Genomic DNA, 20,218 nt, shown 5'->3' with positions numbered 1-20,218 from the left:
GGAGTAATCCCTGTGACCATCCCACATGACCCCACACCTAGCCCGGGACCCCCACACTCTCCCCATCCCATCTCTTCCCACCTTATCTGGGGAGGGCCAGGGGAGGATCTCTCTGGCCTGGCTGGAGCTGCTCTGGCAGGCTGGGCAGCACAGCCGCAGCATGTTCCAGCGGGCTGGGCCGGGCAGCGCGGCCGCAGCCTGCTCTGGGGGCGGGGTCAAGCGGCACAGCTGCAGCCTGCCAGCCCCAGAGCTGCAGCTGCTTTGGAGTCTGGGGGGCGAGCAGCGTGGCCAGAAGCGGAGAGACGCTGGCCCCGCCCCTTCCCTTCTGGCTCTGCTGCCTCTCCTTGCTCCTTCTGTTGGGGGCAGGGGCTGTGTCCCACCCCTCCCTCTCTATACCCGTTCATACGCCAACCCCCTTCTCTGGTGCTTCTCTTTTTTACTAAAAAAATTCGGCTTATAAATGAGTATATACGGTATTTCTTCACCTTTTTACATCCAATTTTTGATTGTTAGCAGCTATTTTTCACTGAGTTGGAATACCAGAAGAATAATTAAAACATTTGTACGTTGTTAGCAGAGTACCTTCCATATGCATGAACATGATCAACAGTAGTCTAAAGGTTAAGGATGTTGCAGTTGAGTAAGGTTAAATGAATCAAGTCAATTTTACTGTACCATTTTCCATATAATTTGTTTTTTAGTTTCATTAGCAGAGTACTCCTGGCCTGAGGTTATGTACTTTTTTTTTTGCTTTACATAACGTTAAGTGCTTTTTGAGATGAAGATTAAACGGAGAACATAAATACTTTCATATGGTACATATGGCATCCAGAATTTGCAAATAGAAAGCTATAAAAAATTATTTAAACTTTGATGTGAGATGCTTGGAAGAATAATCAGTTGACATTATTTATCTTCGTTAAATGTAGGTTGGGAAAATATCTAAAAACAAAAAGAAAAAACTGAAAAAAAAACAGAAGAGGCAAGCTGAGCTACTAGAGAAACGCCTGCAGGAAATAGAAGAGCTGGAGCGAGAAGCTGAAAGGAAAAAAATAGAAGAAAATGTAACCTCAGCTGTACCATCAAATGAGCAAGAAGATGAGTACCACCCAGAGGTCAAGCTAAAAACAGCTGATTTAGAAGAGGTAGCAGATGAAGAGCCTGGGAATGATGATGGTTAGTAACTTCTATTTTATTGATACGGAAACTAATTTGTAGTCTGAGATGGAGCTTGAACTGTACTTTCTGAGACTGGTTTATCTTAATTATGAATTAATCCCACAAAATCTCTAAAACGAATAGGTTTTCTATTATACACAGTGTAGTTGTAACCATGTCAGTCCCAGGGTATTAAAGACACACGGTGGGTGAGATAATATCTTTTACTGAACCAACTTCTGTTGGTGAGAGAGAGAAATTTAACATTTTTACTTTGCTGTTCTTCAGGTGCTTGTCCATATGTGTATTCGGTTGTAATTACACATCTAAATTCCTTCTAAGCTGTCCAGCCGCGCAGCTGGCCAGCAGTCTATCAAGTGCCACGCACTTCAGCTGCCCCTGTCCTCACTGCTGCGCTACTCCTTCCCTCTGCCTTGGAGCCCCTGGCCAACGGCTCCCAGGAGTCTCCTCCTTGCTGTGCAGAGTGGGGTGGAGGTGGGGTTCGCTGATGTCAGGATGTCCCTCCTCCCCTGGCTCCTGTACCCCATCTCTGAAGGCGGTGGGGGGGAGGGGAGAATACACGATAGGGCTCAGGAGTGGGATGTGCTGGTGGTGGCTGCTGCTGGGTCTGAAGTAGGCTTCAGATTGGTGAGTGCTGATCTACTTAAAGGGGCAGTGTGTGTTTTTCTCACACACACACACACACACACACACACTCTCTCTCTCTCTCTCTCTCTCTCTCTTTCACACTCACGTCCCAACACATACTTGTATTATTGTTGTTGTTACATCTTGATACTTCCTGCAATGCACATATATTCTTTGTAATTTTATTCTTTCAAAGTGCTGTTATTTGGATTTTTTGACTGGTCTATGCATTTAATAATTTTTATTTCTCTCTTATGCTTAAATTTAATTCTTTGAATGCTGAGTTCTAAAATGCCTAACATGTCCTGGCTGGAGTAATTATCCCTATGGTAACTTATTAAAAATATATATATTATATCTAGGTTTTTTGTGTCTACTAGTGGTGCACATCCGCACGTTACCTCGATATTGGTTCACATAAAATTAATTCCGCACATGAATAGAAAAAATTAGTGGGAACATTGCTGCACATATGCCCATGCATGTGAGATCACATATATATATTTTGTTAGGAGTGTCCTCTTGATCTATGCGTGCACCCGGACTACTCTCATCACTCTACTGGGGATATGGAGGACCCCAACTGCTACTTCTGTTCCTTCTCATCCCCACTGGCCTGAGATGGAACCCTTCTGTGTCTACATTCCTTAGCTTTGGCTTTCTCATTGATGTGGACACAGTGGCAAAATGAGGACAGACACATGCATGGAATTAAGTGGCAGGCCACAACTTTTATTAAACTTTTAACACAAAGGAGGGGCACTACCCACCCATTACCCATAGTCTCCTATATCAGACATTTAATTGGTTCCATTGTGGGGATTACAGGGCTCCTCACCATATAACCTGTAAGTGGTGTCAGGGTTACAGAGCTTCTTATCATGTAACCCCTAACATGAGGTAGACTCTCCTCAGCCTACCCCCCAAGAGTCAGCTCTATGAGTCCTAGCACCCTTCCCCCCACAAGACCTCAGCTTGCAAGGGCTACAAGGTCTGACCTTGGCCCACAAAGACCACAAGATCTCACCTTATCAGGTGAGCTCAAGGCCCATCACCTAAATTCCAGGTCTTTTACCTCTGGGAAACATTTATTTTAGTCTCTTGACTGCACTGGAAACTGTCCGCGAGTTGCAATGAGTAAGCAACACCACCCCAGTACCTTAGTTAGGTACCATGCACATTTCTACTTAACCCACTGTGGCATGCAGGCACTGTGAGGAAGACAAAAAAAATCCCTGGTTCTCTGCCAATTGGCCCATGGGAGAAAAAATCCTTCCTGACCCCCTAAACAGGTGCTCGGCTTGACCCACAGCATCTGTCAGGCAGGGTTCCCATTCCTAGTTCAAATGGGTAGGGTGGGCTGCTGGAATGGAGCCAGAAAAGGCTCCACATGGCCCCTGCACTGGGTTACATTCTTGGATCTGGGCCAATCAGCACCCCTCTCCTCCAGCTGTCCAAAGGGTGCCAGAGACTCCCATGGGAGGAGCTACTTATTGTCCCTTGGCAAGCGCCTCCCTCCCTTGCTACTGGGACTGTCCCCCTTTCACTGCCAGCCCCATTAATTTTTCCATCTGTTGATGTGGGTGGGCGGCATTTTGTAAATACATTTAGGTAGTGTTAGGATAGTTTTTTTTGCATATTGTATAGTTAGGCTTGGAAGAATTGGATTTTTATTAGTAAATGTTGGTAAACATCAGTTTCACTGTCCACACACTAACAAAAATGATTAATTGATAATCACAATTTATAGATAGGCAAAGTAAGAAAAATGCTGCTTGAGAATTTGTCACATGTTCGATTTAAGATATTTTGACACATTGACAATTTGTGTTTTAATAGTTACAAAGCTTAACTGTATGAATATCATGTCTACTGTCATTACATAATTATTGTCTGACACCCCCCCAACTGTGAAAATTTAAACTGATAAGAATAAAAAAGCTTAAAAATAAACATTGATAATATCTGTAGAAATTATATTAAAAAAATCAAATTCTGCTAAGCCTAAGGAAAGTTTAATGTAAGAGTTGGCTGCTTGGCTGTATCTGTAAATAGTGTAGTTTTATTCAAAGGTTTTACTCCTCCCTGATTTTTTTCCCCATCTTCCATTTATTCTTTTAGTGAGGGAAGTTTTCTTTAATGATGCCAAAATCCACTGGCTTTAAATTTTGTGACTTTTGTGTGGGGCTTTCCCCCTCAATGACTATTGCATCAAATTACAAAGGATGAATATAAACAAATAACACAAGTATGTAGGGACAAAATTAGAAAAGCCAAGGCACAAAATGAGATCAAACTTGCTAGGGACATAAAAGGAAGCAAGAAAATATTCTACAAATACATTAGAAGCAAGAGGAAGACCAAGGACAGAGTAGGCCCTTTACTCAATGAGGTGGGGAGAGACAATAACAGAAAATGTGGAAATGGCAGAGGTGCTTAATGACTTCTTTGTTTCAGTTTTCACCAAGAAGGTTGGTGGTGATTATACATCTAAAATAGTGAATGCCAGTGAAAATGAGGTAAGATCAGAGTCTAAAATAGGGAAAGAACAAGTCAAAAATTACTTAGACAAGTTAGATGTCTTCAAATCAGCAGGTCCTGATGAAATGCATCCTAATATACTCAAGGAGCTGACTGAGGAGATGTCTGAGCCATTAGCAATTATCTTTCAAAACTCATGGAAGACAGGAGACATTCCAGAAGACTGGAAAAGGGCAGATATAGTGCCTATCTATAAAAAGGGATGGTCTAGATTAGGGGTTCTGAAACTTTTGTACTTGTGACCCCTTTCACATAGCAAGCCTCTGAGTGCGACCCCCCCTTATCAATTAAAAACACTTTTAATGTATTTAACACCATTATAAATGCTGGAGGCAACGCGGGGTTTGGGATGGAGGCTGATAGCTCGTGATCCCCCCATGTAATAGCCTTGCGACCCCCTGAGGGGTCCTGACCCCCCAGTTTGAGAATCCCTGGTCTAGATGATACTTAGTCCTGCCTTGAGTGTGGGGGACTGGACTAGATGACCTCTCGAGATCCCTTCCAGTTCTATGATTCTATGATCACTGCCTTTTTTCGTTTAGGAGAGTCACACATCCCTGCCAACTGCCATGTCTGCAAAATGTTCTCTATGGCCTGATCTACACTTTGGGGGGGCGGGCGGGATTGATCTAAAATATGCAACTTCAGCTACGAGAATAGTGTAGCTGAAGTCGACGTATCTTAGATCGACTTAGAATCACTTACTTCACATCCTCACGGTGCGGGATTGACAGCCGCCGCTCCCCCGTCGACTTTGCTTCCGCCTGTCACCGAGCTGGAGTTCAGCAGTTGACGGGAGAGCGATCGGGGATCGATTTATCGTATCTACACTACATGCGATAAGTCAATCCCTGATAGATCGATCGCTACCCGCCGATCCGGTGGGTAGTGTAGACGTATCCTAAGAGAACCAAAAAAATCCAGGGAAGCAAGGTTAAAAATGTATTTGTTAGCTTGCTCCACCTGGACAGCCTCAGATCTGAATCCCTCTGACCCCCTGTACAATGGACACCAGGATTGAAGAGCGACTCATTAAACACTGTATCCATCCAGGGGACAGTCCTGAAAGGAATATGGTAGGCAGTCTCCAGGGGTATTAAGAAAGGGTGATGGGAGACACTCTTCTAAGAAGATGAGCAGCAGACCCTCCCCACCCCCCAAAAAATCTTCAGGGCAAGAGGGTGAAATTCTCTGCTGCTATGGAGACATAACATCCCACTATGGGTACTGATGAAGCTTTGAAGGCAGAAGATACTGACAGTTCAGTATCGGCACAAAAAATTGTCTGCACACAGAATCCCACTGAGCACAGCCCTCCTTATTACTGAAGAAGTTGATGCTGACTGCATCTGTTCTGTTGTCATCGGGAAAACCTTCTCCACTAGGTAAACCATTGGTTCTGGCAAAGTCACCGACACTGGGTAAACATTCTGCACCAATAATGCCCTTGACTCTGGGGAAATACTTGGCACTGATAGACTTTCGGCACCATGTACACTGGTACTGAGCACTTCATTTCAGGGACCACACATCTTTGCCAGCACGGGTACTGAGTGATTTGCAGGTATCTGGTGAACCTGAACCTCATTTTGTCACAAGGTATACATTTATCCCAGCTACAAGTTACAAGACTTTCACCACTACCAACTGACTCTCTGGTACTGATTGTAAGTCAGACTCTACTCCTTACCACTCCTGCCACTACTTCTCCTCCTTTTGAGTCTGAGGTCTCATAGGCCTGGTCTACACTGGGAGTTTATGTCGAATTTAGCAGTGTTAATTCGACTTAACCGTGCACCCGTCCACACCAGGAAGCTAATTAGTTCGACCTAGAGGGCTCTTTAGTTCGAGTTCTGTACTCCTCCCCGACGAGGGGAGTAGCGCTAAATTCAACATGGCTATGTCGAATTAGGCTATGTGTGGACGGAAATCGACCTTAGTAGCTCCGGGAGCTATCCCACAGTGCACCACTCTGTTAATGCTCTGGACTGCAGTCCAAGCTTGGATGTTCTGACCAGCCACACAGGAAATGCCCAGGGAAAATTTGACACGCTCCGGCGCCTTGTGGATATTCTGCAGGACCGCAGGCAGGAGGACAGAGCCCCCCTGCACTGTATCTGCAACCACCCTCCCCCGCCACAAAGTCCCAAACCCCACTCACCCAAAGTAACAAGAAGGAGGGGCAACAGGGGCCGTGAAAACTGTCACTGCACCCCTGCAGAGTGCACAAATACAAGAAGGCTCTCATTCCCTAAATGTTGAGAAGTCCTTCCCTTCCTGGCTCACCGAAGCCCTAATTCCAGTTTCATCCCCTAACTGTGTAGTTGATTATTAAAAGTAGTTTGCTGTTAATTACTATTTCCATCAAGTTTTTCTACAGAAGACTGTCTGTGAAGGTGGGGAAGAGGGTTGTTAATTGCATAGGACAGTCACCTTTACCAGGGTACAGACACGGGGGCAGGATCAACAGCAGGTCACACACACAGTGCAGTCAGTAGGCACCCTGGTCGGTCTGGGAGGTGTTTTCCATGTTCTGTGTGGGTGGGGGGTACGTGACTTTGTGGCATGGGAGGGTGGTTACAGAACTTATGCAGCGGTCCTTGTCCCGGAGCACAGAGCCACGCAGCAGGGGAATCTGTAACTGTCCTCCCCCGCCACAAGGTCACATAGCCCCCGCACACAGAGTCCCAAAAAGGAGGGATGGCAGGCTCCGTTGAAACAACCAGTCCGGCACTGCAGACCGCTCTAGGAGCAGGAGCCTATCATTCCTCGAGTGTAGAAGCGGTGTTAACATCACTGCACACCCTACCCACCACAGTCTGCGTCCCTGTTTCAACCCTTTAACGCGAATTCATCAATAAAGAAAACGTTGTTAATTAACAATGTTCCATTAACTTTATTTTTAAACGTGTGTTGGAAGGGGGGAAATGTGGTGAACGGGGTATGTAACCGCAGAAGAAAGTCAACAGTAACTGAAGTAGGGGCAGGTTCAGCTTCTCTGTAAAGAAACTGAACAGTCACAGGTTACCCTGGTCCCTGAGGAACCTAGCTTTGAAAGCCTCCCAGATGCACAGCGCTTCCTGCTGGGCTCTTCTAATTGCACGGCTGTCTGGCTGAGCATAATCAGCAGCCAGGCGATTTGCCTCAACCTCCCATCCCGCCATAAAGGTCTCCCCCTTGCTCTCACAGAGATTGTGGAGCACACAGCAAGCTGCAATAACAATGGGGATATTGGTTTCGCTGAGATCTGAGCGAGTCAGTAAGCTCCTCCATCTCCCCTTGAGACGTCCGAAAGCACGTTGAATGATGACAGTTACCCAAGACCACCCTCGACACATTTTTCCCCCCAGCATGCATTGTGGGGAAATCCCAGAATTCAAATGGGCAGCGGGGACTGCGGGAACTGTGGGATAGCTTCCCACAGTGCACCGCTTCCAATGTCGACGCTTGCCCCGTTAGTGTGGACTCCCAAAGTCGAATTAGTGTCCTTAGTGTGGACACACAAATTCGACTTTGTAAGGTCAATTCCACAAATTTGAATTAAGTTAAATCGAACTAATCTGGTAGTGTAGACATACCCATAGTTTTCATCAGACTGACATCAAGGTGGTTTTAGATTTGCCTAATTTCTCCCTTTGGGAGCCATCCATTGATATTCTGTTTGAAAGAGGATCTAGGATGTAGCACCATTCTGTGGGTAGAGTTTTCTGCCTTACCAAGTGCAATGGTACCCACCTGCTTGGGCCCCATCTCTTTTCATATAGTACCCCCTAGTAGCCTTTTTCAAATCCCTGGGCTATTTATAGGAAGCATTACCTCATACATCCTCATGTTCTTGGTGGGGGGTGGGTGACTCAGAGATGTCAGCCCACTCAGTCTCAGGAACAACCAGTGCAAACCCAACAATTAGAGGAGCAGTCAGTGGAGGAAGAACATCCCACAGAGGAAGACGTGCCACTGCCACCTGCTCTTCACATGAGGCAATGATTCTTTCACTAATACCATGTCCGAACAATTATAGGATTTTTCAGGACCTAATGAAACGAGTAGCTGAGACTTTCCAGATTCCTCTGAAGTATATTCAGGAAGCACCTCATAAACATTTCGACATCTTACATAGTACCATACTAGGGTGAAGTGCTCTGCCTGTTAATGAGGTGCTATTAGAGCCTACTACATCTGTCTGGCAGACTCCAGTAATTATTTCTCCAGTGTCCAAGAGAATGAACAGAAAGTATTATGTGCCATCTTAAGGGGGTGGGATACCTCTTTTCCCACCTGGTCCAAGATTTACTAGTTGTGGTGGCCACAAATGAATGGAGTAAGCAGCACCACTTTAAGGTCTTGTGTACGCAGTGGGGGAAAGTGCTGTATGTGTGTGGGGGGTGATTTCTAAAGAATACTAACACGCAATGCATTAATTGGTCTGTGTAGACCTTACTAATGTGCTTTAACATAATGCTATTTGAAACAGTACTATGTTAAAGCATACTAGTGAACTTTTAATGCACACCAGCAGGGTCAACATGGACCAATTAATATGCAACACATTAGTGTACTTTTGAAATCTGACCTCTGTGTAGCGTGTTACCCCACGCTGTAGACAAGCCCTTGGATGACACCATATGAAAAGGAACTGAAATGCTTGGATGAAAAAAATATTCATCTGCAAACCTACAACTCAGAATTTTGAACTGTCAGGTTCCCAAGGCCGAAAATGATTTTAATTATAATAAATTCACAGACTTTATTGATAAATTGCCACAGGAATACAGAGAGCAGTTCTAGTCTTTAATCATTGGAGGTCAGCTGAGGTCCTTGTTGCAGACAGTGTTGTATGCTGCCGATACAGCTTCCCATTGGATAGCGACATCAGTAGTGATGCTTCAAACTTTGTGGATTCAGTCATTTGGAATCCAGAGGGAAGTCCAACCCATAGTGGAGGATCTTCCTTTTGATGGCTCAGCCTCTTCAGCGAGAAGACTGATGAGTCCCTGCACATGCTCAAGGATTTCCTATTGATACTATGATCCCTTGGTATTTTTATCCATACAATAAAGAGGAGATATAATAGATCTCAGTCCTTCCCTAGAGAGAGGATTATTAATAGCACTAGAGGCCTTCTGAGCCCCAAAGGAAGTGACAAAAATTTCAGAAGAGTCAGTCTTCTACTGCCCTGCCTCTTTGTTGTGTCTGTCTGCAACTAGTGAGTTTTCCTTTTGACAGTCCAGTTAGGCGCTGCGAATTGATCCTTCTACCAAATCTCCCTTCTCTCTTCTTGCCTACTATTTGAGAACTGTATTTTCCTATTTTGGGAGTATAGATCGGTAACTCACTGCCAGCGTGTCCCCTGGCAGCTGGGTGTAGCATAGCAGGGTCTTCCCTGCCTACAACCACTGTGGCCCTGCAGTCATCTACTTCCTCTCATGACTTGGCACTTCAGCCAGGTCACGTATAGCCCCACCCCTTCCAGGGTAAACCAAGTCCAGCACAACAGTAGTTTAGTCACAGGCCTGGATCCTTGCTTCCAGGGATCTTCACGTCACCATCCTCAGTGGGCTGATAGGGGAACCTAGGCCCACCCTCTATTGTTGGGTTCCAGTTGGGGATCCTGTAGTAAGCAGGTAAATTCTGGCTATTAAATCCTCCCTCAACCTGTCTCTAGTCCCTTTCTTACAGGGCCTTCTTGGGCTCAATCCTCTACAGATCCCCAAAGGAAAGTAGATTAGTTACGGTGAAAAAGGCAAATATAAAGGTCCTGCACCAGATCTACCTACCCCAAGGAAGCTCTGGCATCTAGCAGTTTCAGGATAGCCTCTGGCCTAGCCTGGCCTTGCTCCAGGCTGTCAGTATGTTTGCTGTGGTCCCAGCCAGGCCCTCCCACTCCTGCCAGTCAGCCCCTACTGAGCTTGGCTTTTTCCTCTTTTAATGCCTCCCTCTAGGCTTGACACTTCTCGCAGGTGTAATGGGGTTTGGGTTACTGAGCCCACAGATTGTTATTAACCCCTTCCTGGCCAATATGTGGGTTGTATCGGAGGGCATGATGGAACTGACTAAAATTGGACAAACGGGTCCTAGCATGATATCATTTGGCTATGGGATTCATTTCCATACTTACACCTACCATTCATCCTCCTTCCATCTCCTTTTTCAGAGACCCTCTCATAATAAGCTTTTTTTTAGAATAGGATTCTCTCCTAGCTCTCAAAGCAATAGAGGACGGTCCTTGTCCTTACGGAGGGTCAGGCTTCTGGTCTAAGTTTTTCCTTATGCCAAAGAAGATCCTAGTCCTCAGAATGCTCAACCCCTTCATTGGATTGGTTGCAGCTTTCAACCTTCAGGATACTTGTTTTCACATTGCCATGCATTCGGCACACAATATGAGGAGCTGTGGATGTGACAAAGAATCAGATCCCCGGAAGGAGGGCCCCAAGAGTGTTTAGATTGACCTCACTCGACCAGGGTTGGCTGGACAGTAAAGTTGGGATGCAAAACCTGTGATCCCCAATTTGATCCAAAGATTACTGAGGTGGTCTGTCCTTCGGGAAATTATCAGCTTGAATTTCAACCCCAAAGGACCAGATAAACAAGGAAGAAGTATGCTCCTCCTGAGGTCACTGCCACAACAACCAGATACTTCTACTTTCCCTCCCAAAGAAAGTGGAGTCAAAGACGTTGCAGACCAGTCAGTTGGTCAGCGAATAATACGCACTGCATGACAGTATCTGAGCCAGAAGAGCAGATCCTTTTTCTTTTCCTGAATAACTTCGCTTCTTTTTGTTTCCTTAACAGATGCAGGGATGCCTGCCAGAAAAGACTTGTCTTAGCCATTTTGCAGGGTGTGGGTCAGGGGTGGGGAGTCAGTGTGTGACTAAATAAGCCATTTAATAATTGATTTCAATTACAACACAGAATACAAAGTGTACAGTGCTCACTTTATATTATTTTTATTCCAAATATTTGCACTGTGAAAATGATACGTATACATTCGTTCATAAGCCGATTTTTTTTAGTAAAAAAGGGAAGCACCAGAGAAGGGAGTCGGCTTATGAACGGGTATAGAGAGGGAGAGCTGGGACACAGCCCCTGCCCCCAACAGAGGGAGCAAGGAGAGGCAGCACAGCCAGCAGAGCCAGAAGGGAAGAGGCGGGGCCAGTATCTCTCCACTTCTGGGTAGGCTGCAGCTGTGCTGCTCGACCCCGCTCCCCAGAGCCGGATGTGGCCGCGCCACCCAACCTGCCAGAGCACGCTGCGTCCGTGCTGCCCGGCCCAGTCCACTGGAAGATGCTGCAGCCGCACCGCCCAGTCTGGCCCGCTGGAGTAGGCTGCGGCCTCACTGCCCTGCCTGCCGGAGCAGCTCCAGCCAGACCAGAGACATCCTACCCTGGCCCTCCCTAGATAAGGAGGGAAGGGATGGGATAGGGAGAGTGTGAGGGTTCCGGGCTAGGGGTAGGGTCATGTGGGGGGGTGGTCACAGGGGTTACTCCCCTGAGCCCCAGCTTCTCCCCCCGCAAAAAATTTCCCCACCAGTTGCTGTCCCGACGCGTCAGGGTAAGCAGCTGGTGCGCTGGAACACTTTGTTTACTTAGGTTTACCTCCGTGCCTGTGGACGCTCGAAGTAAACAAACCATCTTGGCCCACCAGCGGCTTATCCTGATGGCCTGGGAGCCGAAGTTTGCTGACCCCTGAATTATAGGGTTGGCTTATGAACGTGTCATGAAAATGTTCCATTTTTACTTATCCATCTTGTGGGGGGGGAGTCGGCTTATAAATGAACTGGCTTATGATCAAGTGTATACGGTAAGTATTTTTCAATTCACCTAATACAAGTACTGTAGTGCAATCTCTTTATTGTGAAAATGTACCTTCCAAATATAGATTTTTTTTGTTACCTAACTGCTCTCAAAAACAAAACAATGTAAAACTTTAGAGCCTACAAATCCACTCAGTCCTACTTCTCGTTCAGCCAGTTGCTAAGACAAACAAGTTTATTTACATTTACGGGAAATAATGCTGCCCGCTTATTTACAATGTCACCTGAAAGTGAGAACAGGCGTTCGCATGGCACTTTTGTAGCAGGCATTGTAAGGTATTTACATGCCAGATATGCTAAATATTCATATGCTGCTTCAACTACCCATTCCCGAGGACATGTTCCATGCTGATGACGCTCGTTAAAAAAATCATGTGTTAATGAAATTTGTGAATGAACTCCTTGGGGGAGAATTGTATGTCTCTGGCTCTGTTTTACCCGCATTCTGCCATCTATTTCATGTTATAGCAGTCTCAGATGATGACGCAGCACATGTTGTTCATTTCAAGAAGACTTTCACTGCAGATTTGACAAAATGCAAAGAAGGTACCAATGTGAGATTTCTAAAGATAGCTACAGCACTTGTTCCAAGGTTTAAGAATCTGAAGTGCCTTCCAAAATCTGAGAGGGACGAGTTGTGAAGCATGTCTTCAGAAGTCTTAAAAGAGCAACACTCTGAGGTGGAAAGTACAGAACCCGAACCACCAAAAAAAAAAATCAACTATCTGCTGGTGGCATCTGACTCAGATAATGAAAATGAACATGCGTTGGTCCACACTGCTTTGGATTGTTGTTGAGCAGAACCCATCATCATCATGAACACATGTCCTCTGGAATGGTGGTTGAAGCATGAAGGGACATATGAATCTGGCATGTAAACATCTTACAACACCAGCTACAACAGTGCCAGGTGGACACCTGTTTTCACTTTCAGGTGGACAATGTAAACAAGAAGCAGGCAGCATTATCTTCTGCAAATGTAAACAAACTTGTTAGTCTGAGCTATTGGCTGGATAAGAAGTAGGACTGAATGGACTTGTAGGCTCTAAAGTTTTATATTTTTATTTTTGAGTGCAGTTATTTTTTGTACATAATTCTATGTTTGTGAGTTCAACTTTAATGACAAAAGATATTGCACTACAGTACTTGTATTAGGTGAATTAAAAAATACTATTTTTGTTTTTTACTGTGCAAATATTTGTAATAAAAATAATATAAAGTGAGCACTGTACACTTTGTATTCTGTGTTGTAATTGAAATCACTATATTTGAAAATGTAGAAAACATCCAAAAATATTTAAATAAATGGTATTCTATTATTGTTTAACAGCACGATTAATCACAATTAATTTTTTTAATCGCTTGGCAGCCCTAGTTTTCTCTGATCAAATGGGGATGAGGTAAAAACAACCTTAATTAAAGAGACTTTAATTAAATATTAATAAATCATTTGGGTTAGGTCCTGAAAATCTATTACTACTAGTGCTGACATAACTAAGCATCCTGAGGAAGTAACAGGACAAGAAGTTGCATCTTTATTACATAAAATTAATGTAGCTATAGAGTCATTTCTGATTCCACCTCTCCCTTTCTGTGCACATCTAAGTAATTTATTACTATTATAGTTATCTGCAAATCCTGCTGCTTTTCCATAACATTTCTAAGATAAGCCTTTTGTTTTTCTTCCCATGTTGCTAAAAACTCTCTTTCAGGCCCTCATTATGTCTTGATTACTGTAACCCAGTGGTTTTCAACCTGCAGTCTGTGGACCTATGGGGGTTCACAGACTTTGTTTAAGATTTCTAAAGGGATCCCCACCTACATTTCTACAGGAGTCTGCAAAGAAAAAAAGGTTGAAAATCACTCCTGTAACCAACTTCTCTCTGGTCTCCCCAACCTTCACATTGCCCCTCCCCATTCCAGATAAATGCTGCTTCTAGGATCACCTTTCTTGTCCCTTGCTCTTGCAATGTCTCTTGCATTTCTTTGAGTCCCTCTACTGGCTCCCTGTTTGCCACTGTATGAGATTCAGGGTTCTTGTTCTTACCTTCAAGGACCTCCATAACTCTGCCCTTCCCTGCTTATCTACTCTTTACGCATTGCCACCACTCCCTTCATTCTGGCAGTGATGCTAGCCTTGAATGCCTATTTGGCCCCTTCTCCCTCAGCTTTACTAGGGCTTTCTCTTACCTTGCCCCCTACACATAGAATGTTCCCCTTTAACTAATCAGTAAGGCCATTGCCCTCTTCTTCAGATCCCTTCCTGAGTCATATTTCTGCTGGTCTTTATATGATGCTTTATTTGTTTATATCGACAAATAGAGATTAGGAGCCACTAAGTTGTACACATAACTATGTAACTTTATGATCTTATTTATGATTATCCTTGTCCTTCCTCCCTCATTCTCTCCTGCTGTTTGCTATGTCCACATGTGTCTTGTTTCAGTGTAGACTCTGATCCTGCAAGCTGTCCTGAGTGGGCAGACCTTTATGCCTAGGGTCCTATCAAATTCACAGCCATGAAAAATGCGTCACAGACCGTGAAAACTGGTCTCCCGCCATGAAATCTGGTCTTTTGTGTGCTTTTACCCTATACTATACAGATTTCATGGGGGGAGGGGGGGCAGCGTTTCTCAAATTGGGAGTCCTGACCCAAAATTTACGATTTTAAAAATCCTATGACCATGAAATTGACCAAAATGGACCGTGAATTTGGTAGGGTTCTAATTATGCCCATGCAGAGTTCCTTTGCATTCAATGGGGCTCCACACAAGTACAGCTGTCCACACATATATAACAGCCTGCAGGATCAGGGCTGCAGACTGTGAGCTCTTTGGAGGTGGACCATCTCTCCTCAGTGTTAGTGCAGCACCTAGCATATTGTGACCTTTGGGCATTACCATAATACAAATTGTGAATAATAATAATAACGTGTTAGCTTTGCTGAAAAATATATTTTTTTAAACATGAAGATGAAATTGGAAAATAATCAGAGTTGTAAAAGACAAGCATTTCCAAATAAAAAGTGAAATGAGATGCCTAATAAATGAAAAGACTGTAAGATAAAGTTGGAAATCTTTGTGGATTCAAGTAATATTCATTGTTTCTTTACACTGAAGTCCAGTAGTTATTGAGGAGTTAAAGATCATGGAAAAATCATCATTTCAAAAAGGTATATTGATGTATTATCTAATATGTTGTTCATTACATTCTTAAGGTGAAGCAGAAGATCAGGAGGAAAAAGAAGACACAGAAAAAGAAAACACTGAGAAAGATGATGATGTTGAACAGGAACTTGTCAACACAGACTGTACGTGGATAGAATCCCCCAAAACAAATGGCCATATTGTAAATGGCCCATTCTTACTGGAACAACAGATTGAAGATGAAGATGAGGAAGAGGAAGACTGCCCAAACCCTGAGGAGTATAACTTCAATGAGCCAAATGCAAAAAGTGATTATTCTTATAGTAGCTCCTATGAACAATTTAATGGTGAATTGCCAAATGGACGTCATAAAATTCCTGAGTCACAGTTCTCTGAATTTTCAGCTTCAATGTTCTCTGGAGCTTTAGAATCTGTAGCTTGTGGTTCAGCTGTTTCTGAGGGATCATCTGTAACTGAAAGAGACGAGAGCAGCCCATCTCAGGATAGGAGCAGAACAGTTTCAGCATCTAGTACTGGAGATTTGCCAAAAAGTAAGTACTTGCCTCCTCTTGTAAATGCTTCTGTGTTTCTCAGAATTGTAGATGAAATCCTATTTTGGAATGGAATGATGGGTTTAAATGTTGTATGTTGTGCCATAATTCTATTCAGTGACGTGTGCATTGAGAGCTTATTTTTTATTTAGATACTGATGAGATTATTTTAAACTAGCCTCTTTTGCTTATTTACTCCATATATTATGTTAATAGTAAATCGCAATTATAATTATTTTAAGTTTAATATTTCATCCATTTGGCTGGTTTAAGTTGTCATATGTCTTAACTATAAAGCCAGAAGCCAGAATAGGAAACGCTCTTCACTTTAACTCCTGCATATTTATTGTATTTTTAAGAATAGGTTAAACTGTTGTATAGGTTTTCAGACATATAGGATGGGGAATCATATAAGTACCTAGATAGATGTGCCAAGTAAATTAAGCAGACACATGCATAGATATTTCTATATTTTGCAATGTTTACCTTATTGTAATGCATGTTACTAAAGTCAGTATGGTATGTGCTTTGCACTGAGATGGAGGGAGCTTGTAGGATCGCCTTGTTAACTGAGCCAGCCTCTGGTTCCATGAACTAACTTTCATTTTTTAAAACAACAAAAATAAAATTAATAATAGTTATAATAATTAATAATAAATTATGTTTCTGCTCCTTTTAGTTGTGAAGATTACCCCTCCAAAAGTAAACCACTCACTAGGGCTGAAAGGTGGTGGTGGCGAAACCCTGTGGCTCTACTTTCACTTCAGTAGGCTTGGGGCACTCTCTGTCCCTATCCCTCACCACAATTTATAAAGATGGAGTCAATTAAATTTAAGAATCATGTCATTAATCCTTCCCAAGATCCTTGAGCCACGGGGATATGCAGTTGCCAATACTGCAGGAGCCACCTAGTGTTCCATTCATGGGATTCTGAGGAACCATGGTTGGGAGCATTATTGGGCTGGGATGGAAGTGGAAGAAGTTAGATTTTGGGGGGGAAGGATATAGAAATGATTATTTTGGGGGGAAGTATATTACTGAGGGATTGTCTCATGAATTGTCCCCTGTGATAGAACGTTTTTGTGGGAGAGCTCCTTATTAAAAGTTTGGTAGTACATCATAAAGTATAGGTGCTTTACAAGTGCTCATAGGTAGTAAGCCATTCTTTAGAAGTGATTGTTAACAGCTGTTTGCTAAAAGAATGGCTCTGTTGATTCCATGGTTTTGCCTTGTTATAATACAGGATATCATATCAGCTGTACATCTGGGGTGGGTGTGCAGTTATTCCACCCTGCATGCCCTCTCCTCTCTTTTTCACCATATTTGAAATTCCCTTGCAGAAGAATCACACTTGCGCTGTGGCTCCTGTATATGGAACTCAGCAAAGTAGTAAAACCTGAATGGGATTTTCCTCTGGTCACTTTTACTCTAGTTTTGCTGTGCCATAAAAAGTGTTATGTGGAGGAGCAACATAACCCTAGGGAAAGATTCTGTGCTTCATCTTCTGCACAGTCTAGGGGAGACATTTTGATCCGAGTTAGAGGCAGGAGCTAAGTGGGAGCACTGGTTAGTGACTAATAAACATATGAATTAAAAACAATACAATACAGGTCAGACAGTTAGCTTAGTAAGCATTGAGCAGATAACCTCAGATGTGTCTGTGAGACTTGGGAAAAACAAGTATAGGGTCTGTATTTTCTGTATGAATGGCTGACATAAGAAGTGCTGGTTTGGTGAGGTTTTTTTAGAGCTAGTTGTGATCTGTTTAGCAGGCTTCATTTAAAAACTGTGTGGGAGGTTAGAGAACACCAGGAGGTTTGTGAATGGTTACAAATGTGGGTGTGGAACAGAGCCAGGCATAGCAGTCTTTGAGCATAGTGAATACCAAACAAATGAGTTCCTGAGAATATTCTGCACTTGCTGGGTTAGAGGATAATGAGACTGGGGAGAGGCAGAGAATACTAGTCTTAACTAGTGAAGGAAAAGTAAGCACTGAAAGATGACCAGTCAAGGGGAAGGAGAGAGAGTGGTTTTGATACGTGATTTAATAATGAAATCATGGCTCAGAATTGATGCTTAGATACTACAGTGATGGGCACTATGAAAGAACCATAGATCATTTGATCCAGATAGAGAGAACGGGATGGTACACTGCCTCCCAGGTGCCAGGACAAGAAAAGTATAAGAACAAAAGAGATCCCCTACTGGCAAAGAGATGGACTAGATAACTTTTAAAATGTCTTTTCCCTCTTTAGAATCTATGCTCCTAGAGAATGCTGGTGAATTGCCACTTAATACAAATATTTGGAAACTGACACAAGAAAGAAGATTTGATAGGCTCAGATGACTTTAGGGAGAGGAGAAGAGAAAACTGCAGCCTAGTGATGAAGGGTTTTTCTCAGTGGTCTATTGCCGAGAAAAAAAGACCACATTGACATGGATGAATGAGGTGATAATGTAGAAAAGAAAGCTTTGGTTTGACAGAGCTTTGAAATGCCTTCTGCTAAGAGGCAGAGACTTAGATTATATGGTCTTTACTTAAGTAAAGGAGGTACCAGTTTTCCTAGTTCAAAACTGAAAGGGCTTTAAACTATAATTTGGAACAGAGTAAAAACCTGTCAGGGATAGTCTAGATAATACTTGGTCCTGCCATGAGTGCAGGGGACTGGACTAAGGGGAATCTCAAGGTCCCTTCCAGTCTTACGATTCTATGATTCCATTAGCTTTTTTGACTGCTGTGGCACATTGAGCAGATGTTTTCAGAGAACTATCAACGATGACTCCCAAGTTCTCTTTCTTGAGTAGTAGCAGCTAATTTAGACCCCATCATTTTGTATGTATAGCTGGGGTTATTTTCTCCACTGTGTATTACTTTGCATTTATCAACACTGAGTTTCATCTGCCAGTTTGTTGCCTAGTCACCCAGTTTTTTGAGATCGATCCCTTTGTAATTCTTCACAGTCAGCTTTGGACCATACTATCTTGAGTAATTAATATTGTTTTCAAATTTTGCCACGTCACTGTTTACACACCTTTTTCCAGGTCATTTATAAATATGTTGAACAGCACTGGCTCCAGTATACCTCTCTGGGGAACCCCACCATTTACTTCCCTATTTACCTCTTTCCATTGTGAAAACTGACCATTTATTCTTACCTTTTGTTTCCTAACATTTAACTAGTTAGGGAGCCGTGAAAGCATCTTCCCTCTTATCCAATGACTGGTTAATTTGCGTAAGAGCCTTTGGTGAGGGACCTTGCCAAAGACTTTCTGAAACTCCAGGTACACTGTATCCACTGAATCATCTTTGTCCGCATACTTGTTGATTCAGAGCATGGTAATAGATTAGCAAGGCATGATTTCACTTTACAAAAGCCATTTGACTCTTCCCCAACATATTGTGTTTGTTTATTTTTATATTTTATTTATTTTATATATTTATGTGACTGATAATTTTGTTCTTTACTATAGTTTTAACCAATTTGCATGGTACTGAATGTCTGCCTGTAATTGCCAGTATCGCCTTTGAAACCTTTTTATAGATATGAGCAATACATTAGCTATCCTCCAGTCATCTGGTACAGAGTTTGATTTAATTGATAGGTTACATACTGCAGTTAGTAATTCTGCAATTTCATATTTGAGTTCCTTCAGAACTCTTGATGACTACCATCCGATCCTCGTGATTTATTACTGTTTAATCTATCCGTTTGTTCTAAAAAGTCCTCTTTAATGACACCTCAATCTGGGACAGTTCCTCAGATTTGTCACCTAAAAAGAATGGCTCAGGTTTGGGAATCTTCTTGACATCCTCTGCAGTGAAGTGGATGACAAAAATTTTTTACAAAAAGGTGAGGCACAATTTTATAATTCAGCGACTATAACAGCAAAACATTTTGGATAAGATTGCAGGAAATTAAAAGCAAAGGAGAGACTTTGCTTGGCTTCTAATCCAGACCCCAAACCAGAAAGTATCTACAGATCCCTTGTATAGAAGGTGCATAGGAGGAAGACTTCAGGTAAGATTGTGGCCCCATTCCATTCATTGGGAGTTTTGCCACTGACTTCAATGACACCAGGATTTTACCTGTGGATGTTTTGATCTGTTTCAGTTACCTAATGGTAAATCTACTGGTAATTTCAATCCTAATAAAACAGTGGAAGAGATAGTAAGAGAAGAAATCTGTAACCAGATAGGGGAAAATATGAAGGTTCATTGGGCACAAGCATTAGGCTTGCATGAGCATCATCCCAGGCATAGGTACTCAATTTAAAAATTAGTGGACTAAGAGACTACAGTACGGTAGATATTAATTCCCACACGCTGAACCTCTTGGCCCCAGCCCAGAGCCTCCTCTTGT

General features: G+C 43.1%; 1 protein-coding gene across 12 annotated transcripts in view; it reads left to right on the top strand.

The window, feature by feature from the left end:
• The window catches only part of SRPK2 (SRSF protein kinase 2), a 308,919-nt gene that overhangs the window by 217,903 nt on the left and 70,798 nt on the right, over positions 1-20,218 (top strand). For all 12 annotated transcript variants that reach the window (XM_045029990.1, XM_045030005.1, XM_045029982.1 and 9 more), the window contains 2 exons: positions 930-1,176; positions 15,378-15,857. In XM_045029990.1, the coding sequence (XP_044885925.1) occupies positions 930-1,176; positions 15,378-15,857 (727 nt within the window). The remainder of the gene's footprint in view (positions 1-929; positions 1,177-15,377; positions 15,858-20,218) is intronic.

This window comes from Mauremys mutica, chromosome 1 (assembly GCF_020497125.1).
Source record: "Mauremys mutica isolate MM-2020 ecotype Southern chromosome 1, ASM2049712v1, whole genome shotgun sequence".
NCBI lineage: Eukaryota > Metazoa > Chordata > Testudines > Geoemydidae > Mauremys > Mauremys mutica.
The sequence above is the reverse complement of the archived record's forward strand: the minus strand, read 5'-3'. Positions and strand labels throughout refer to the sequence as shown.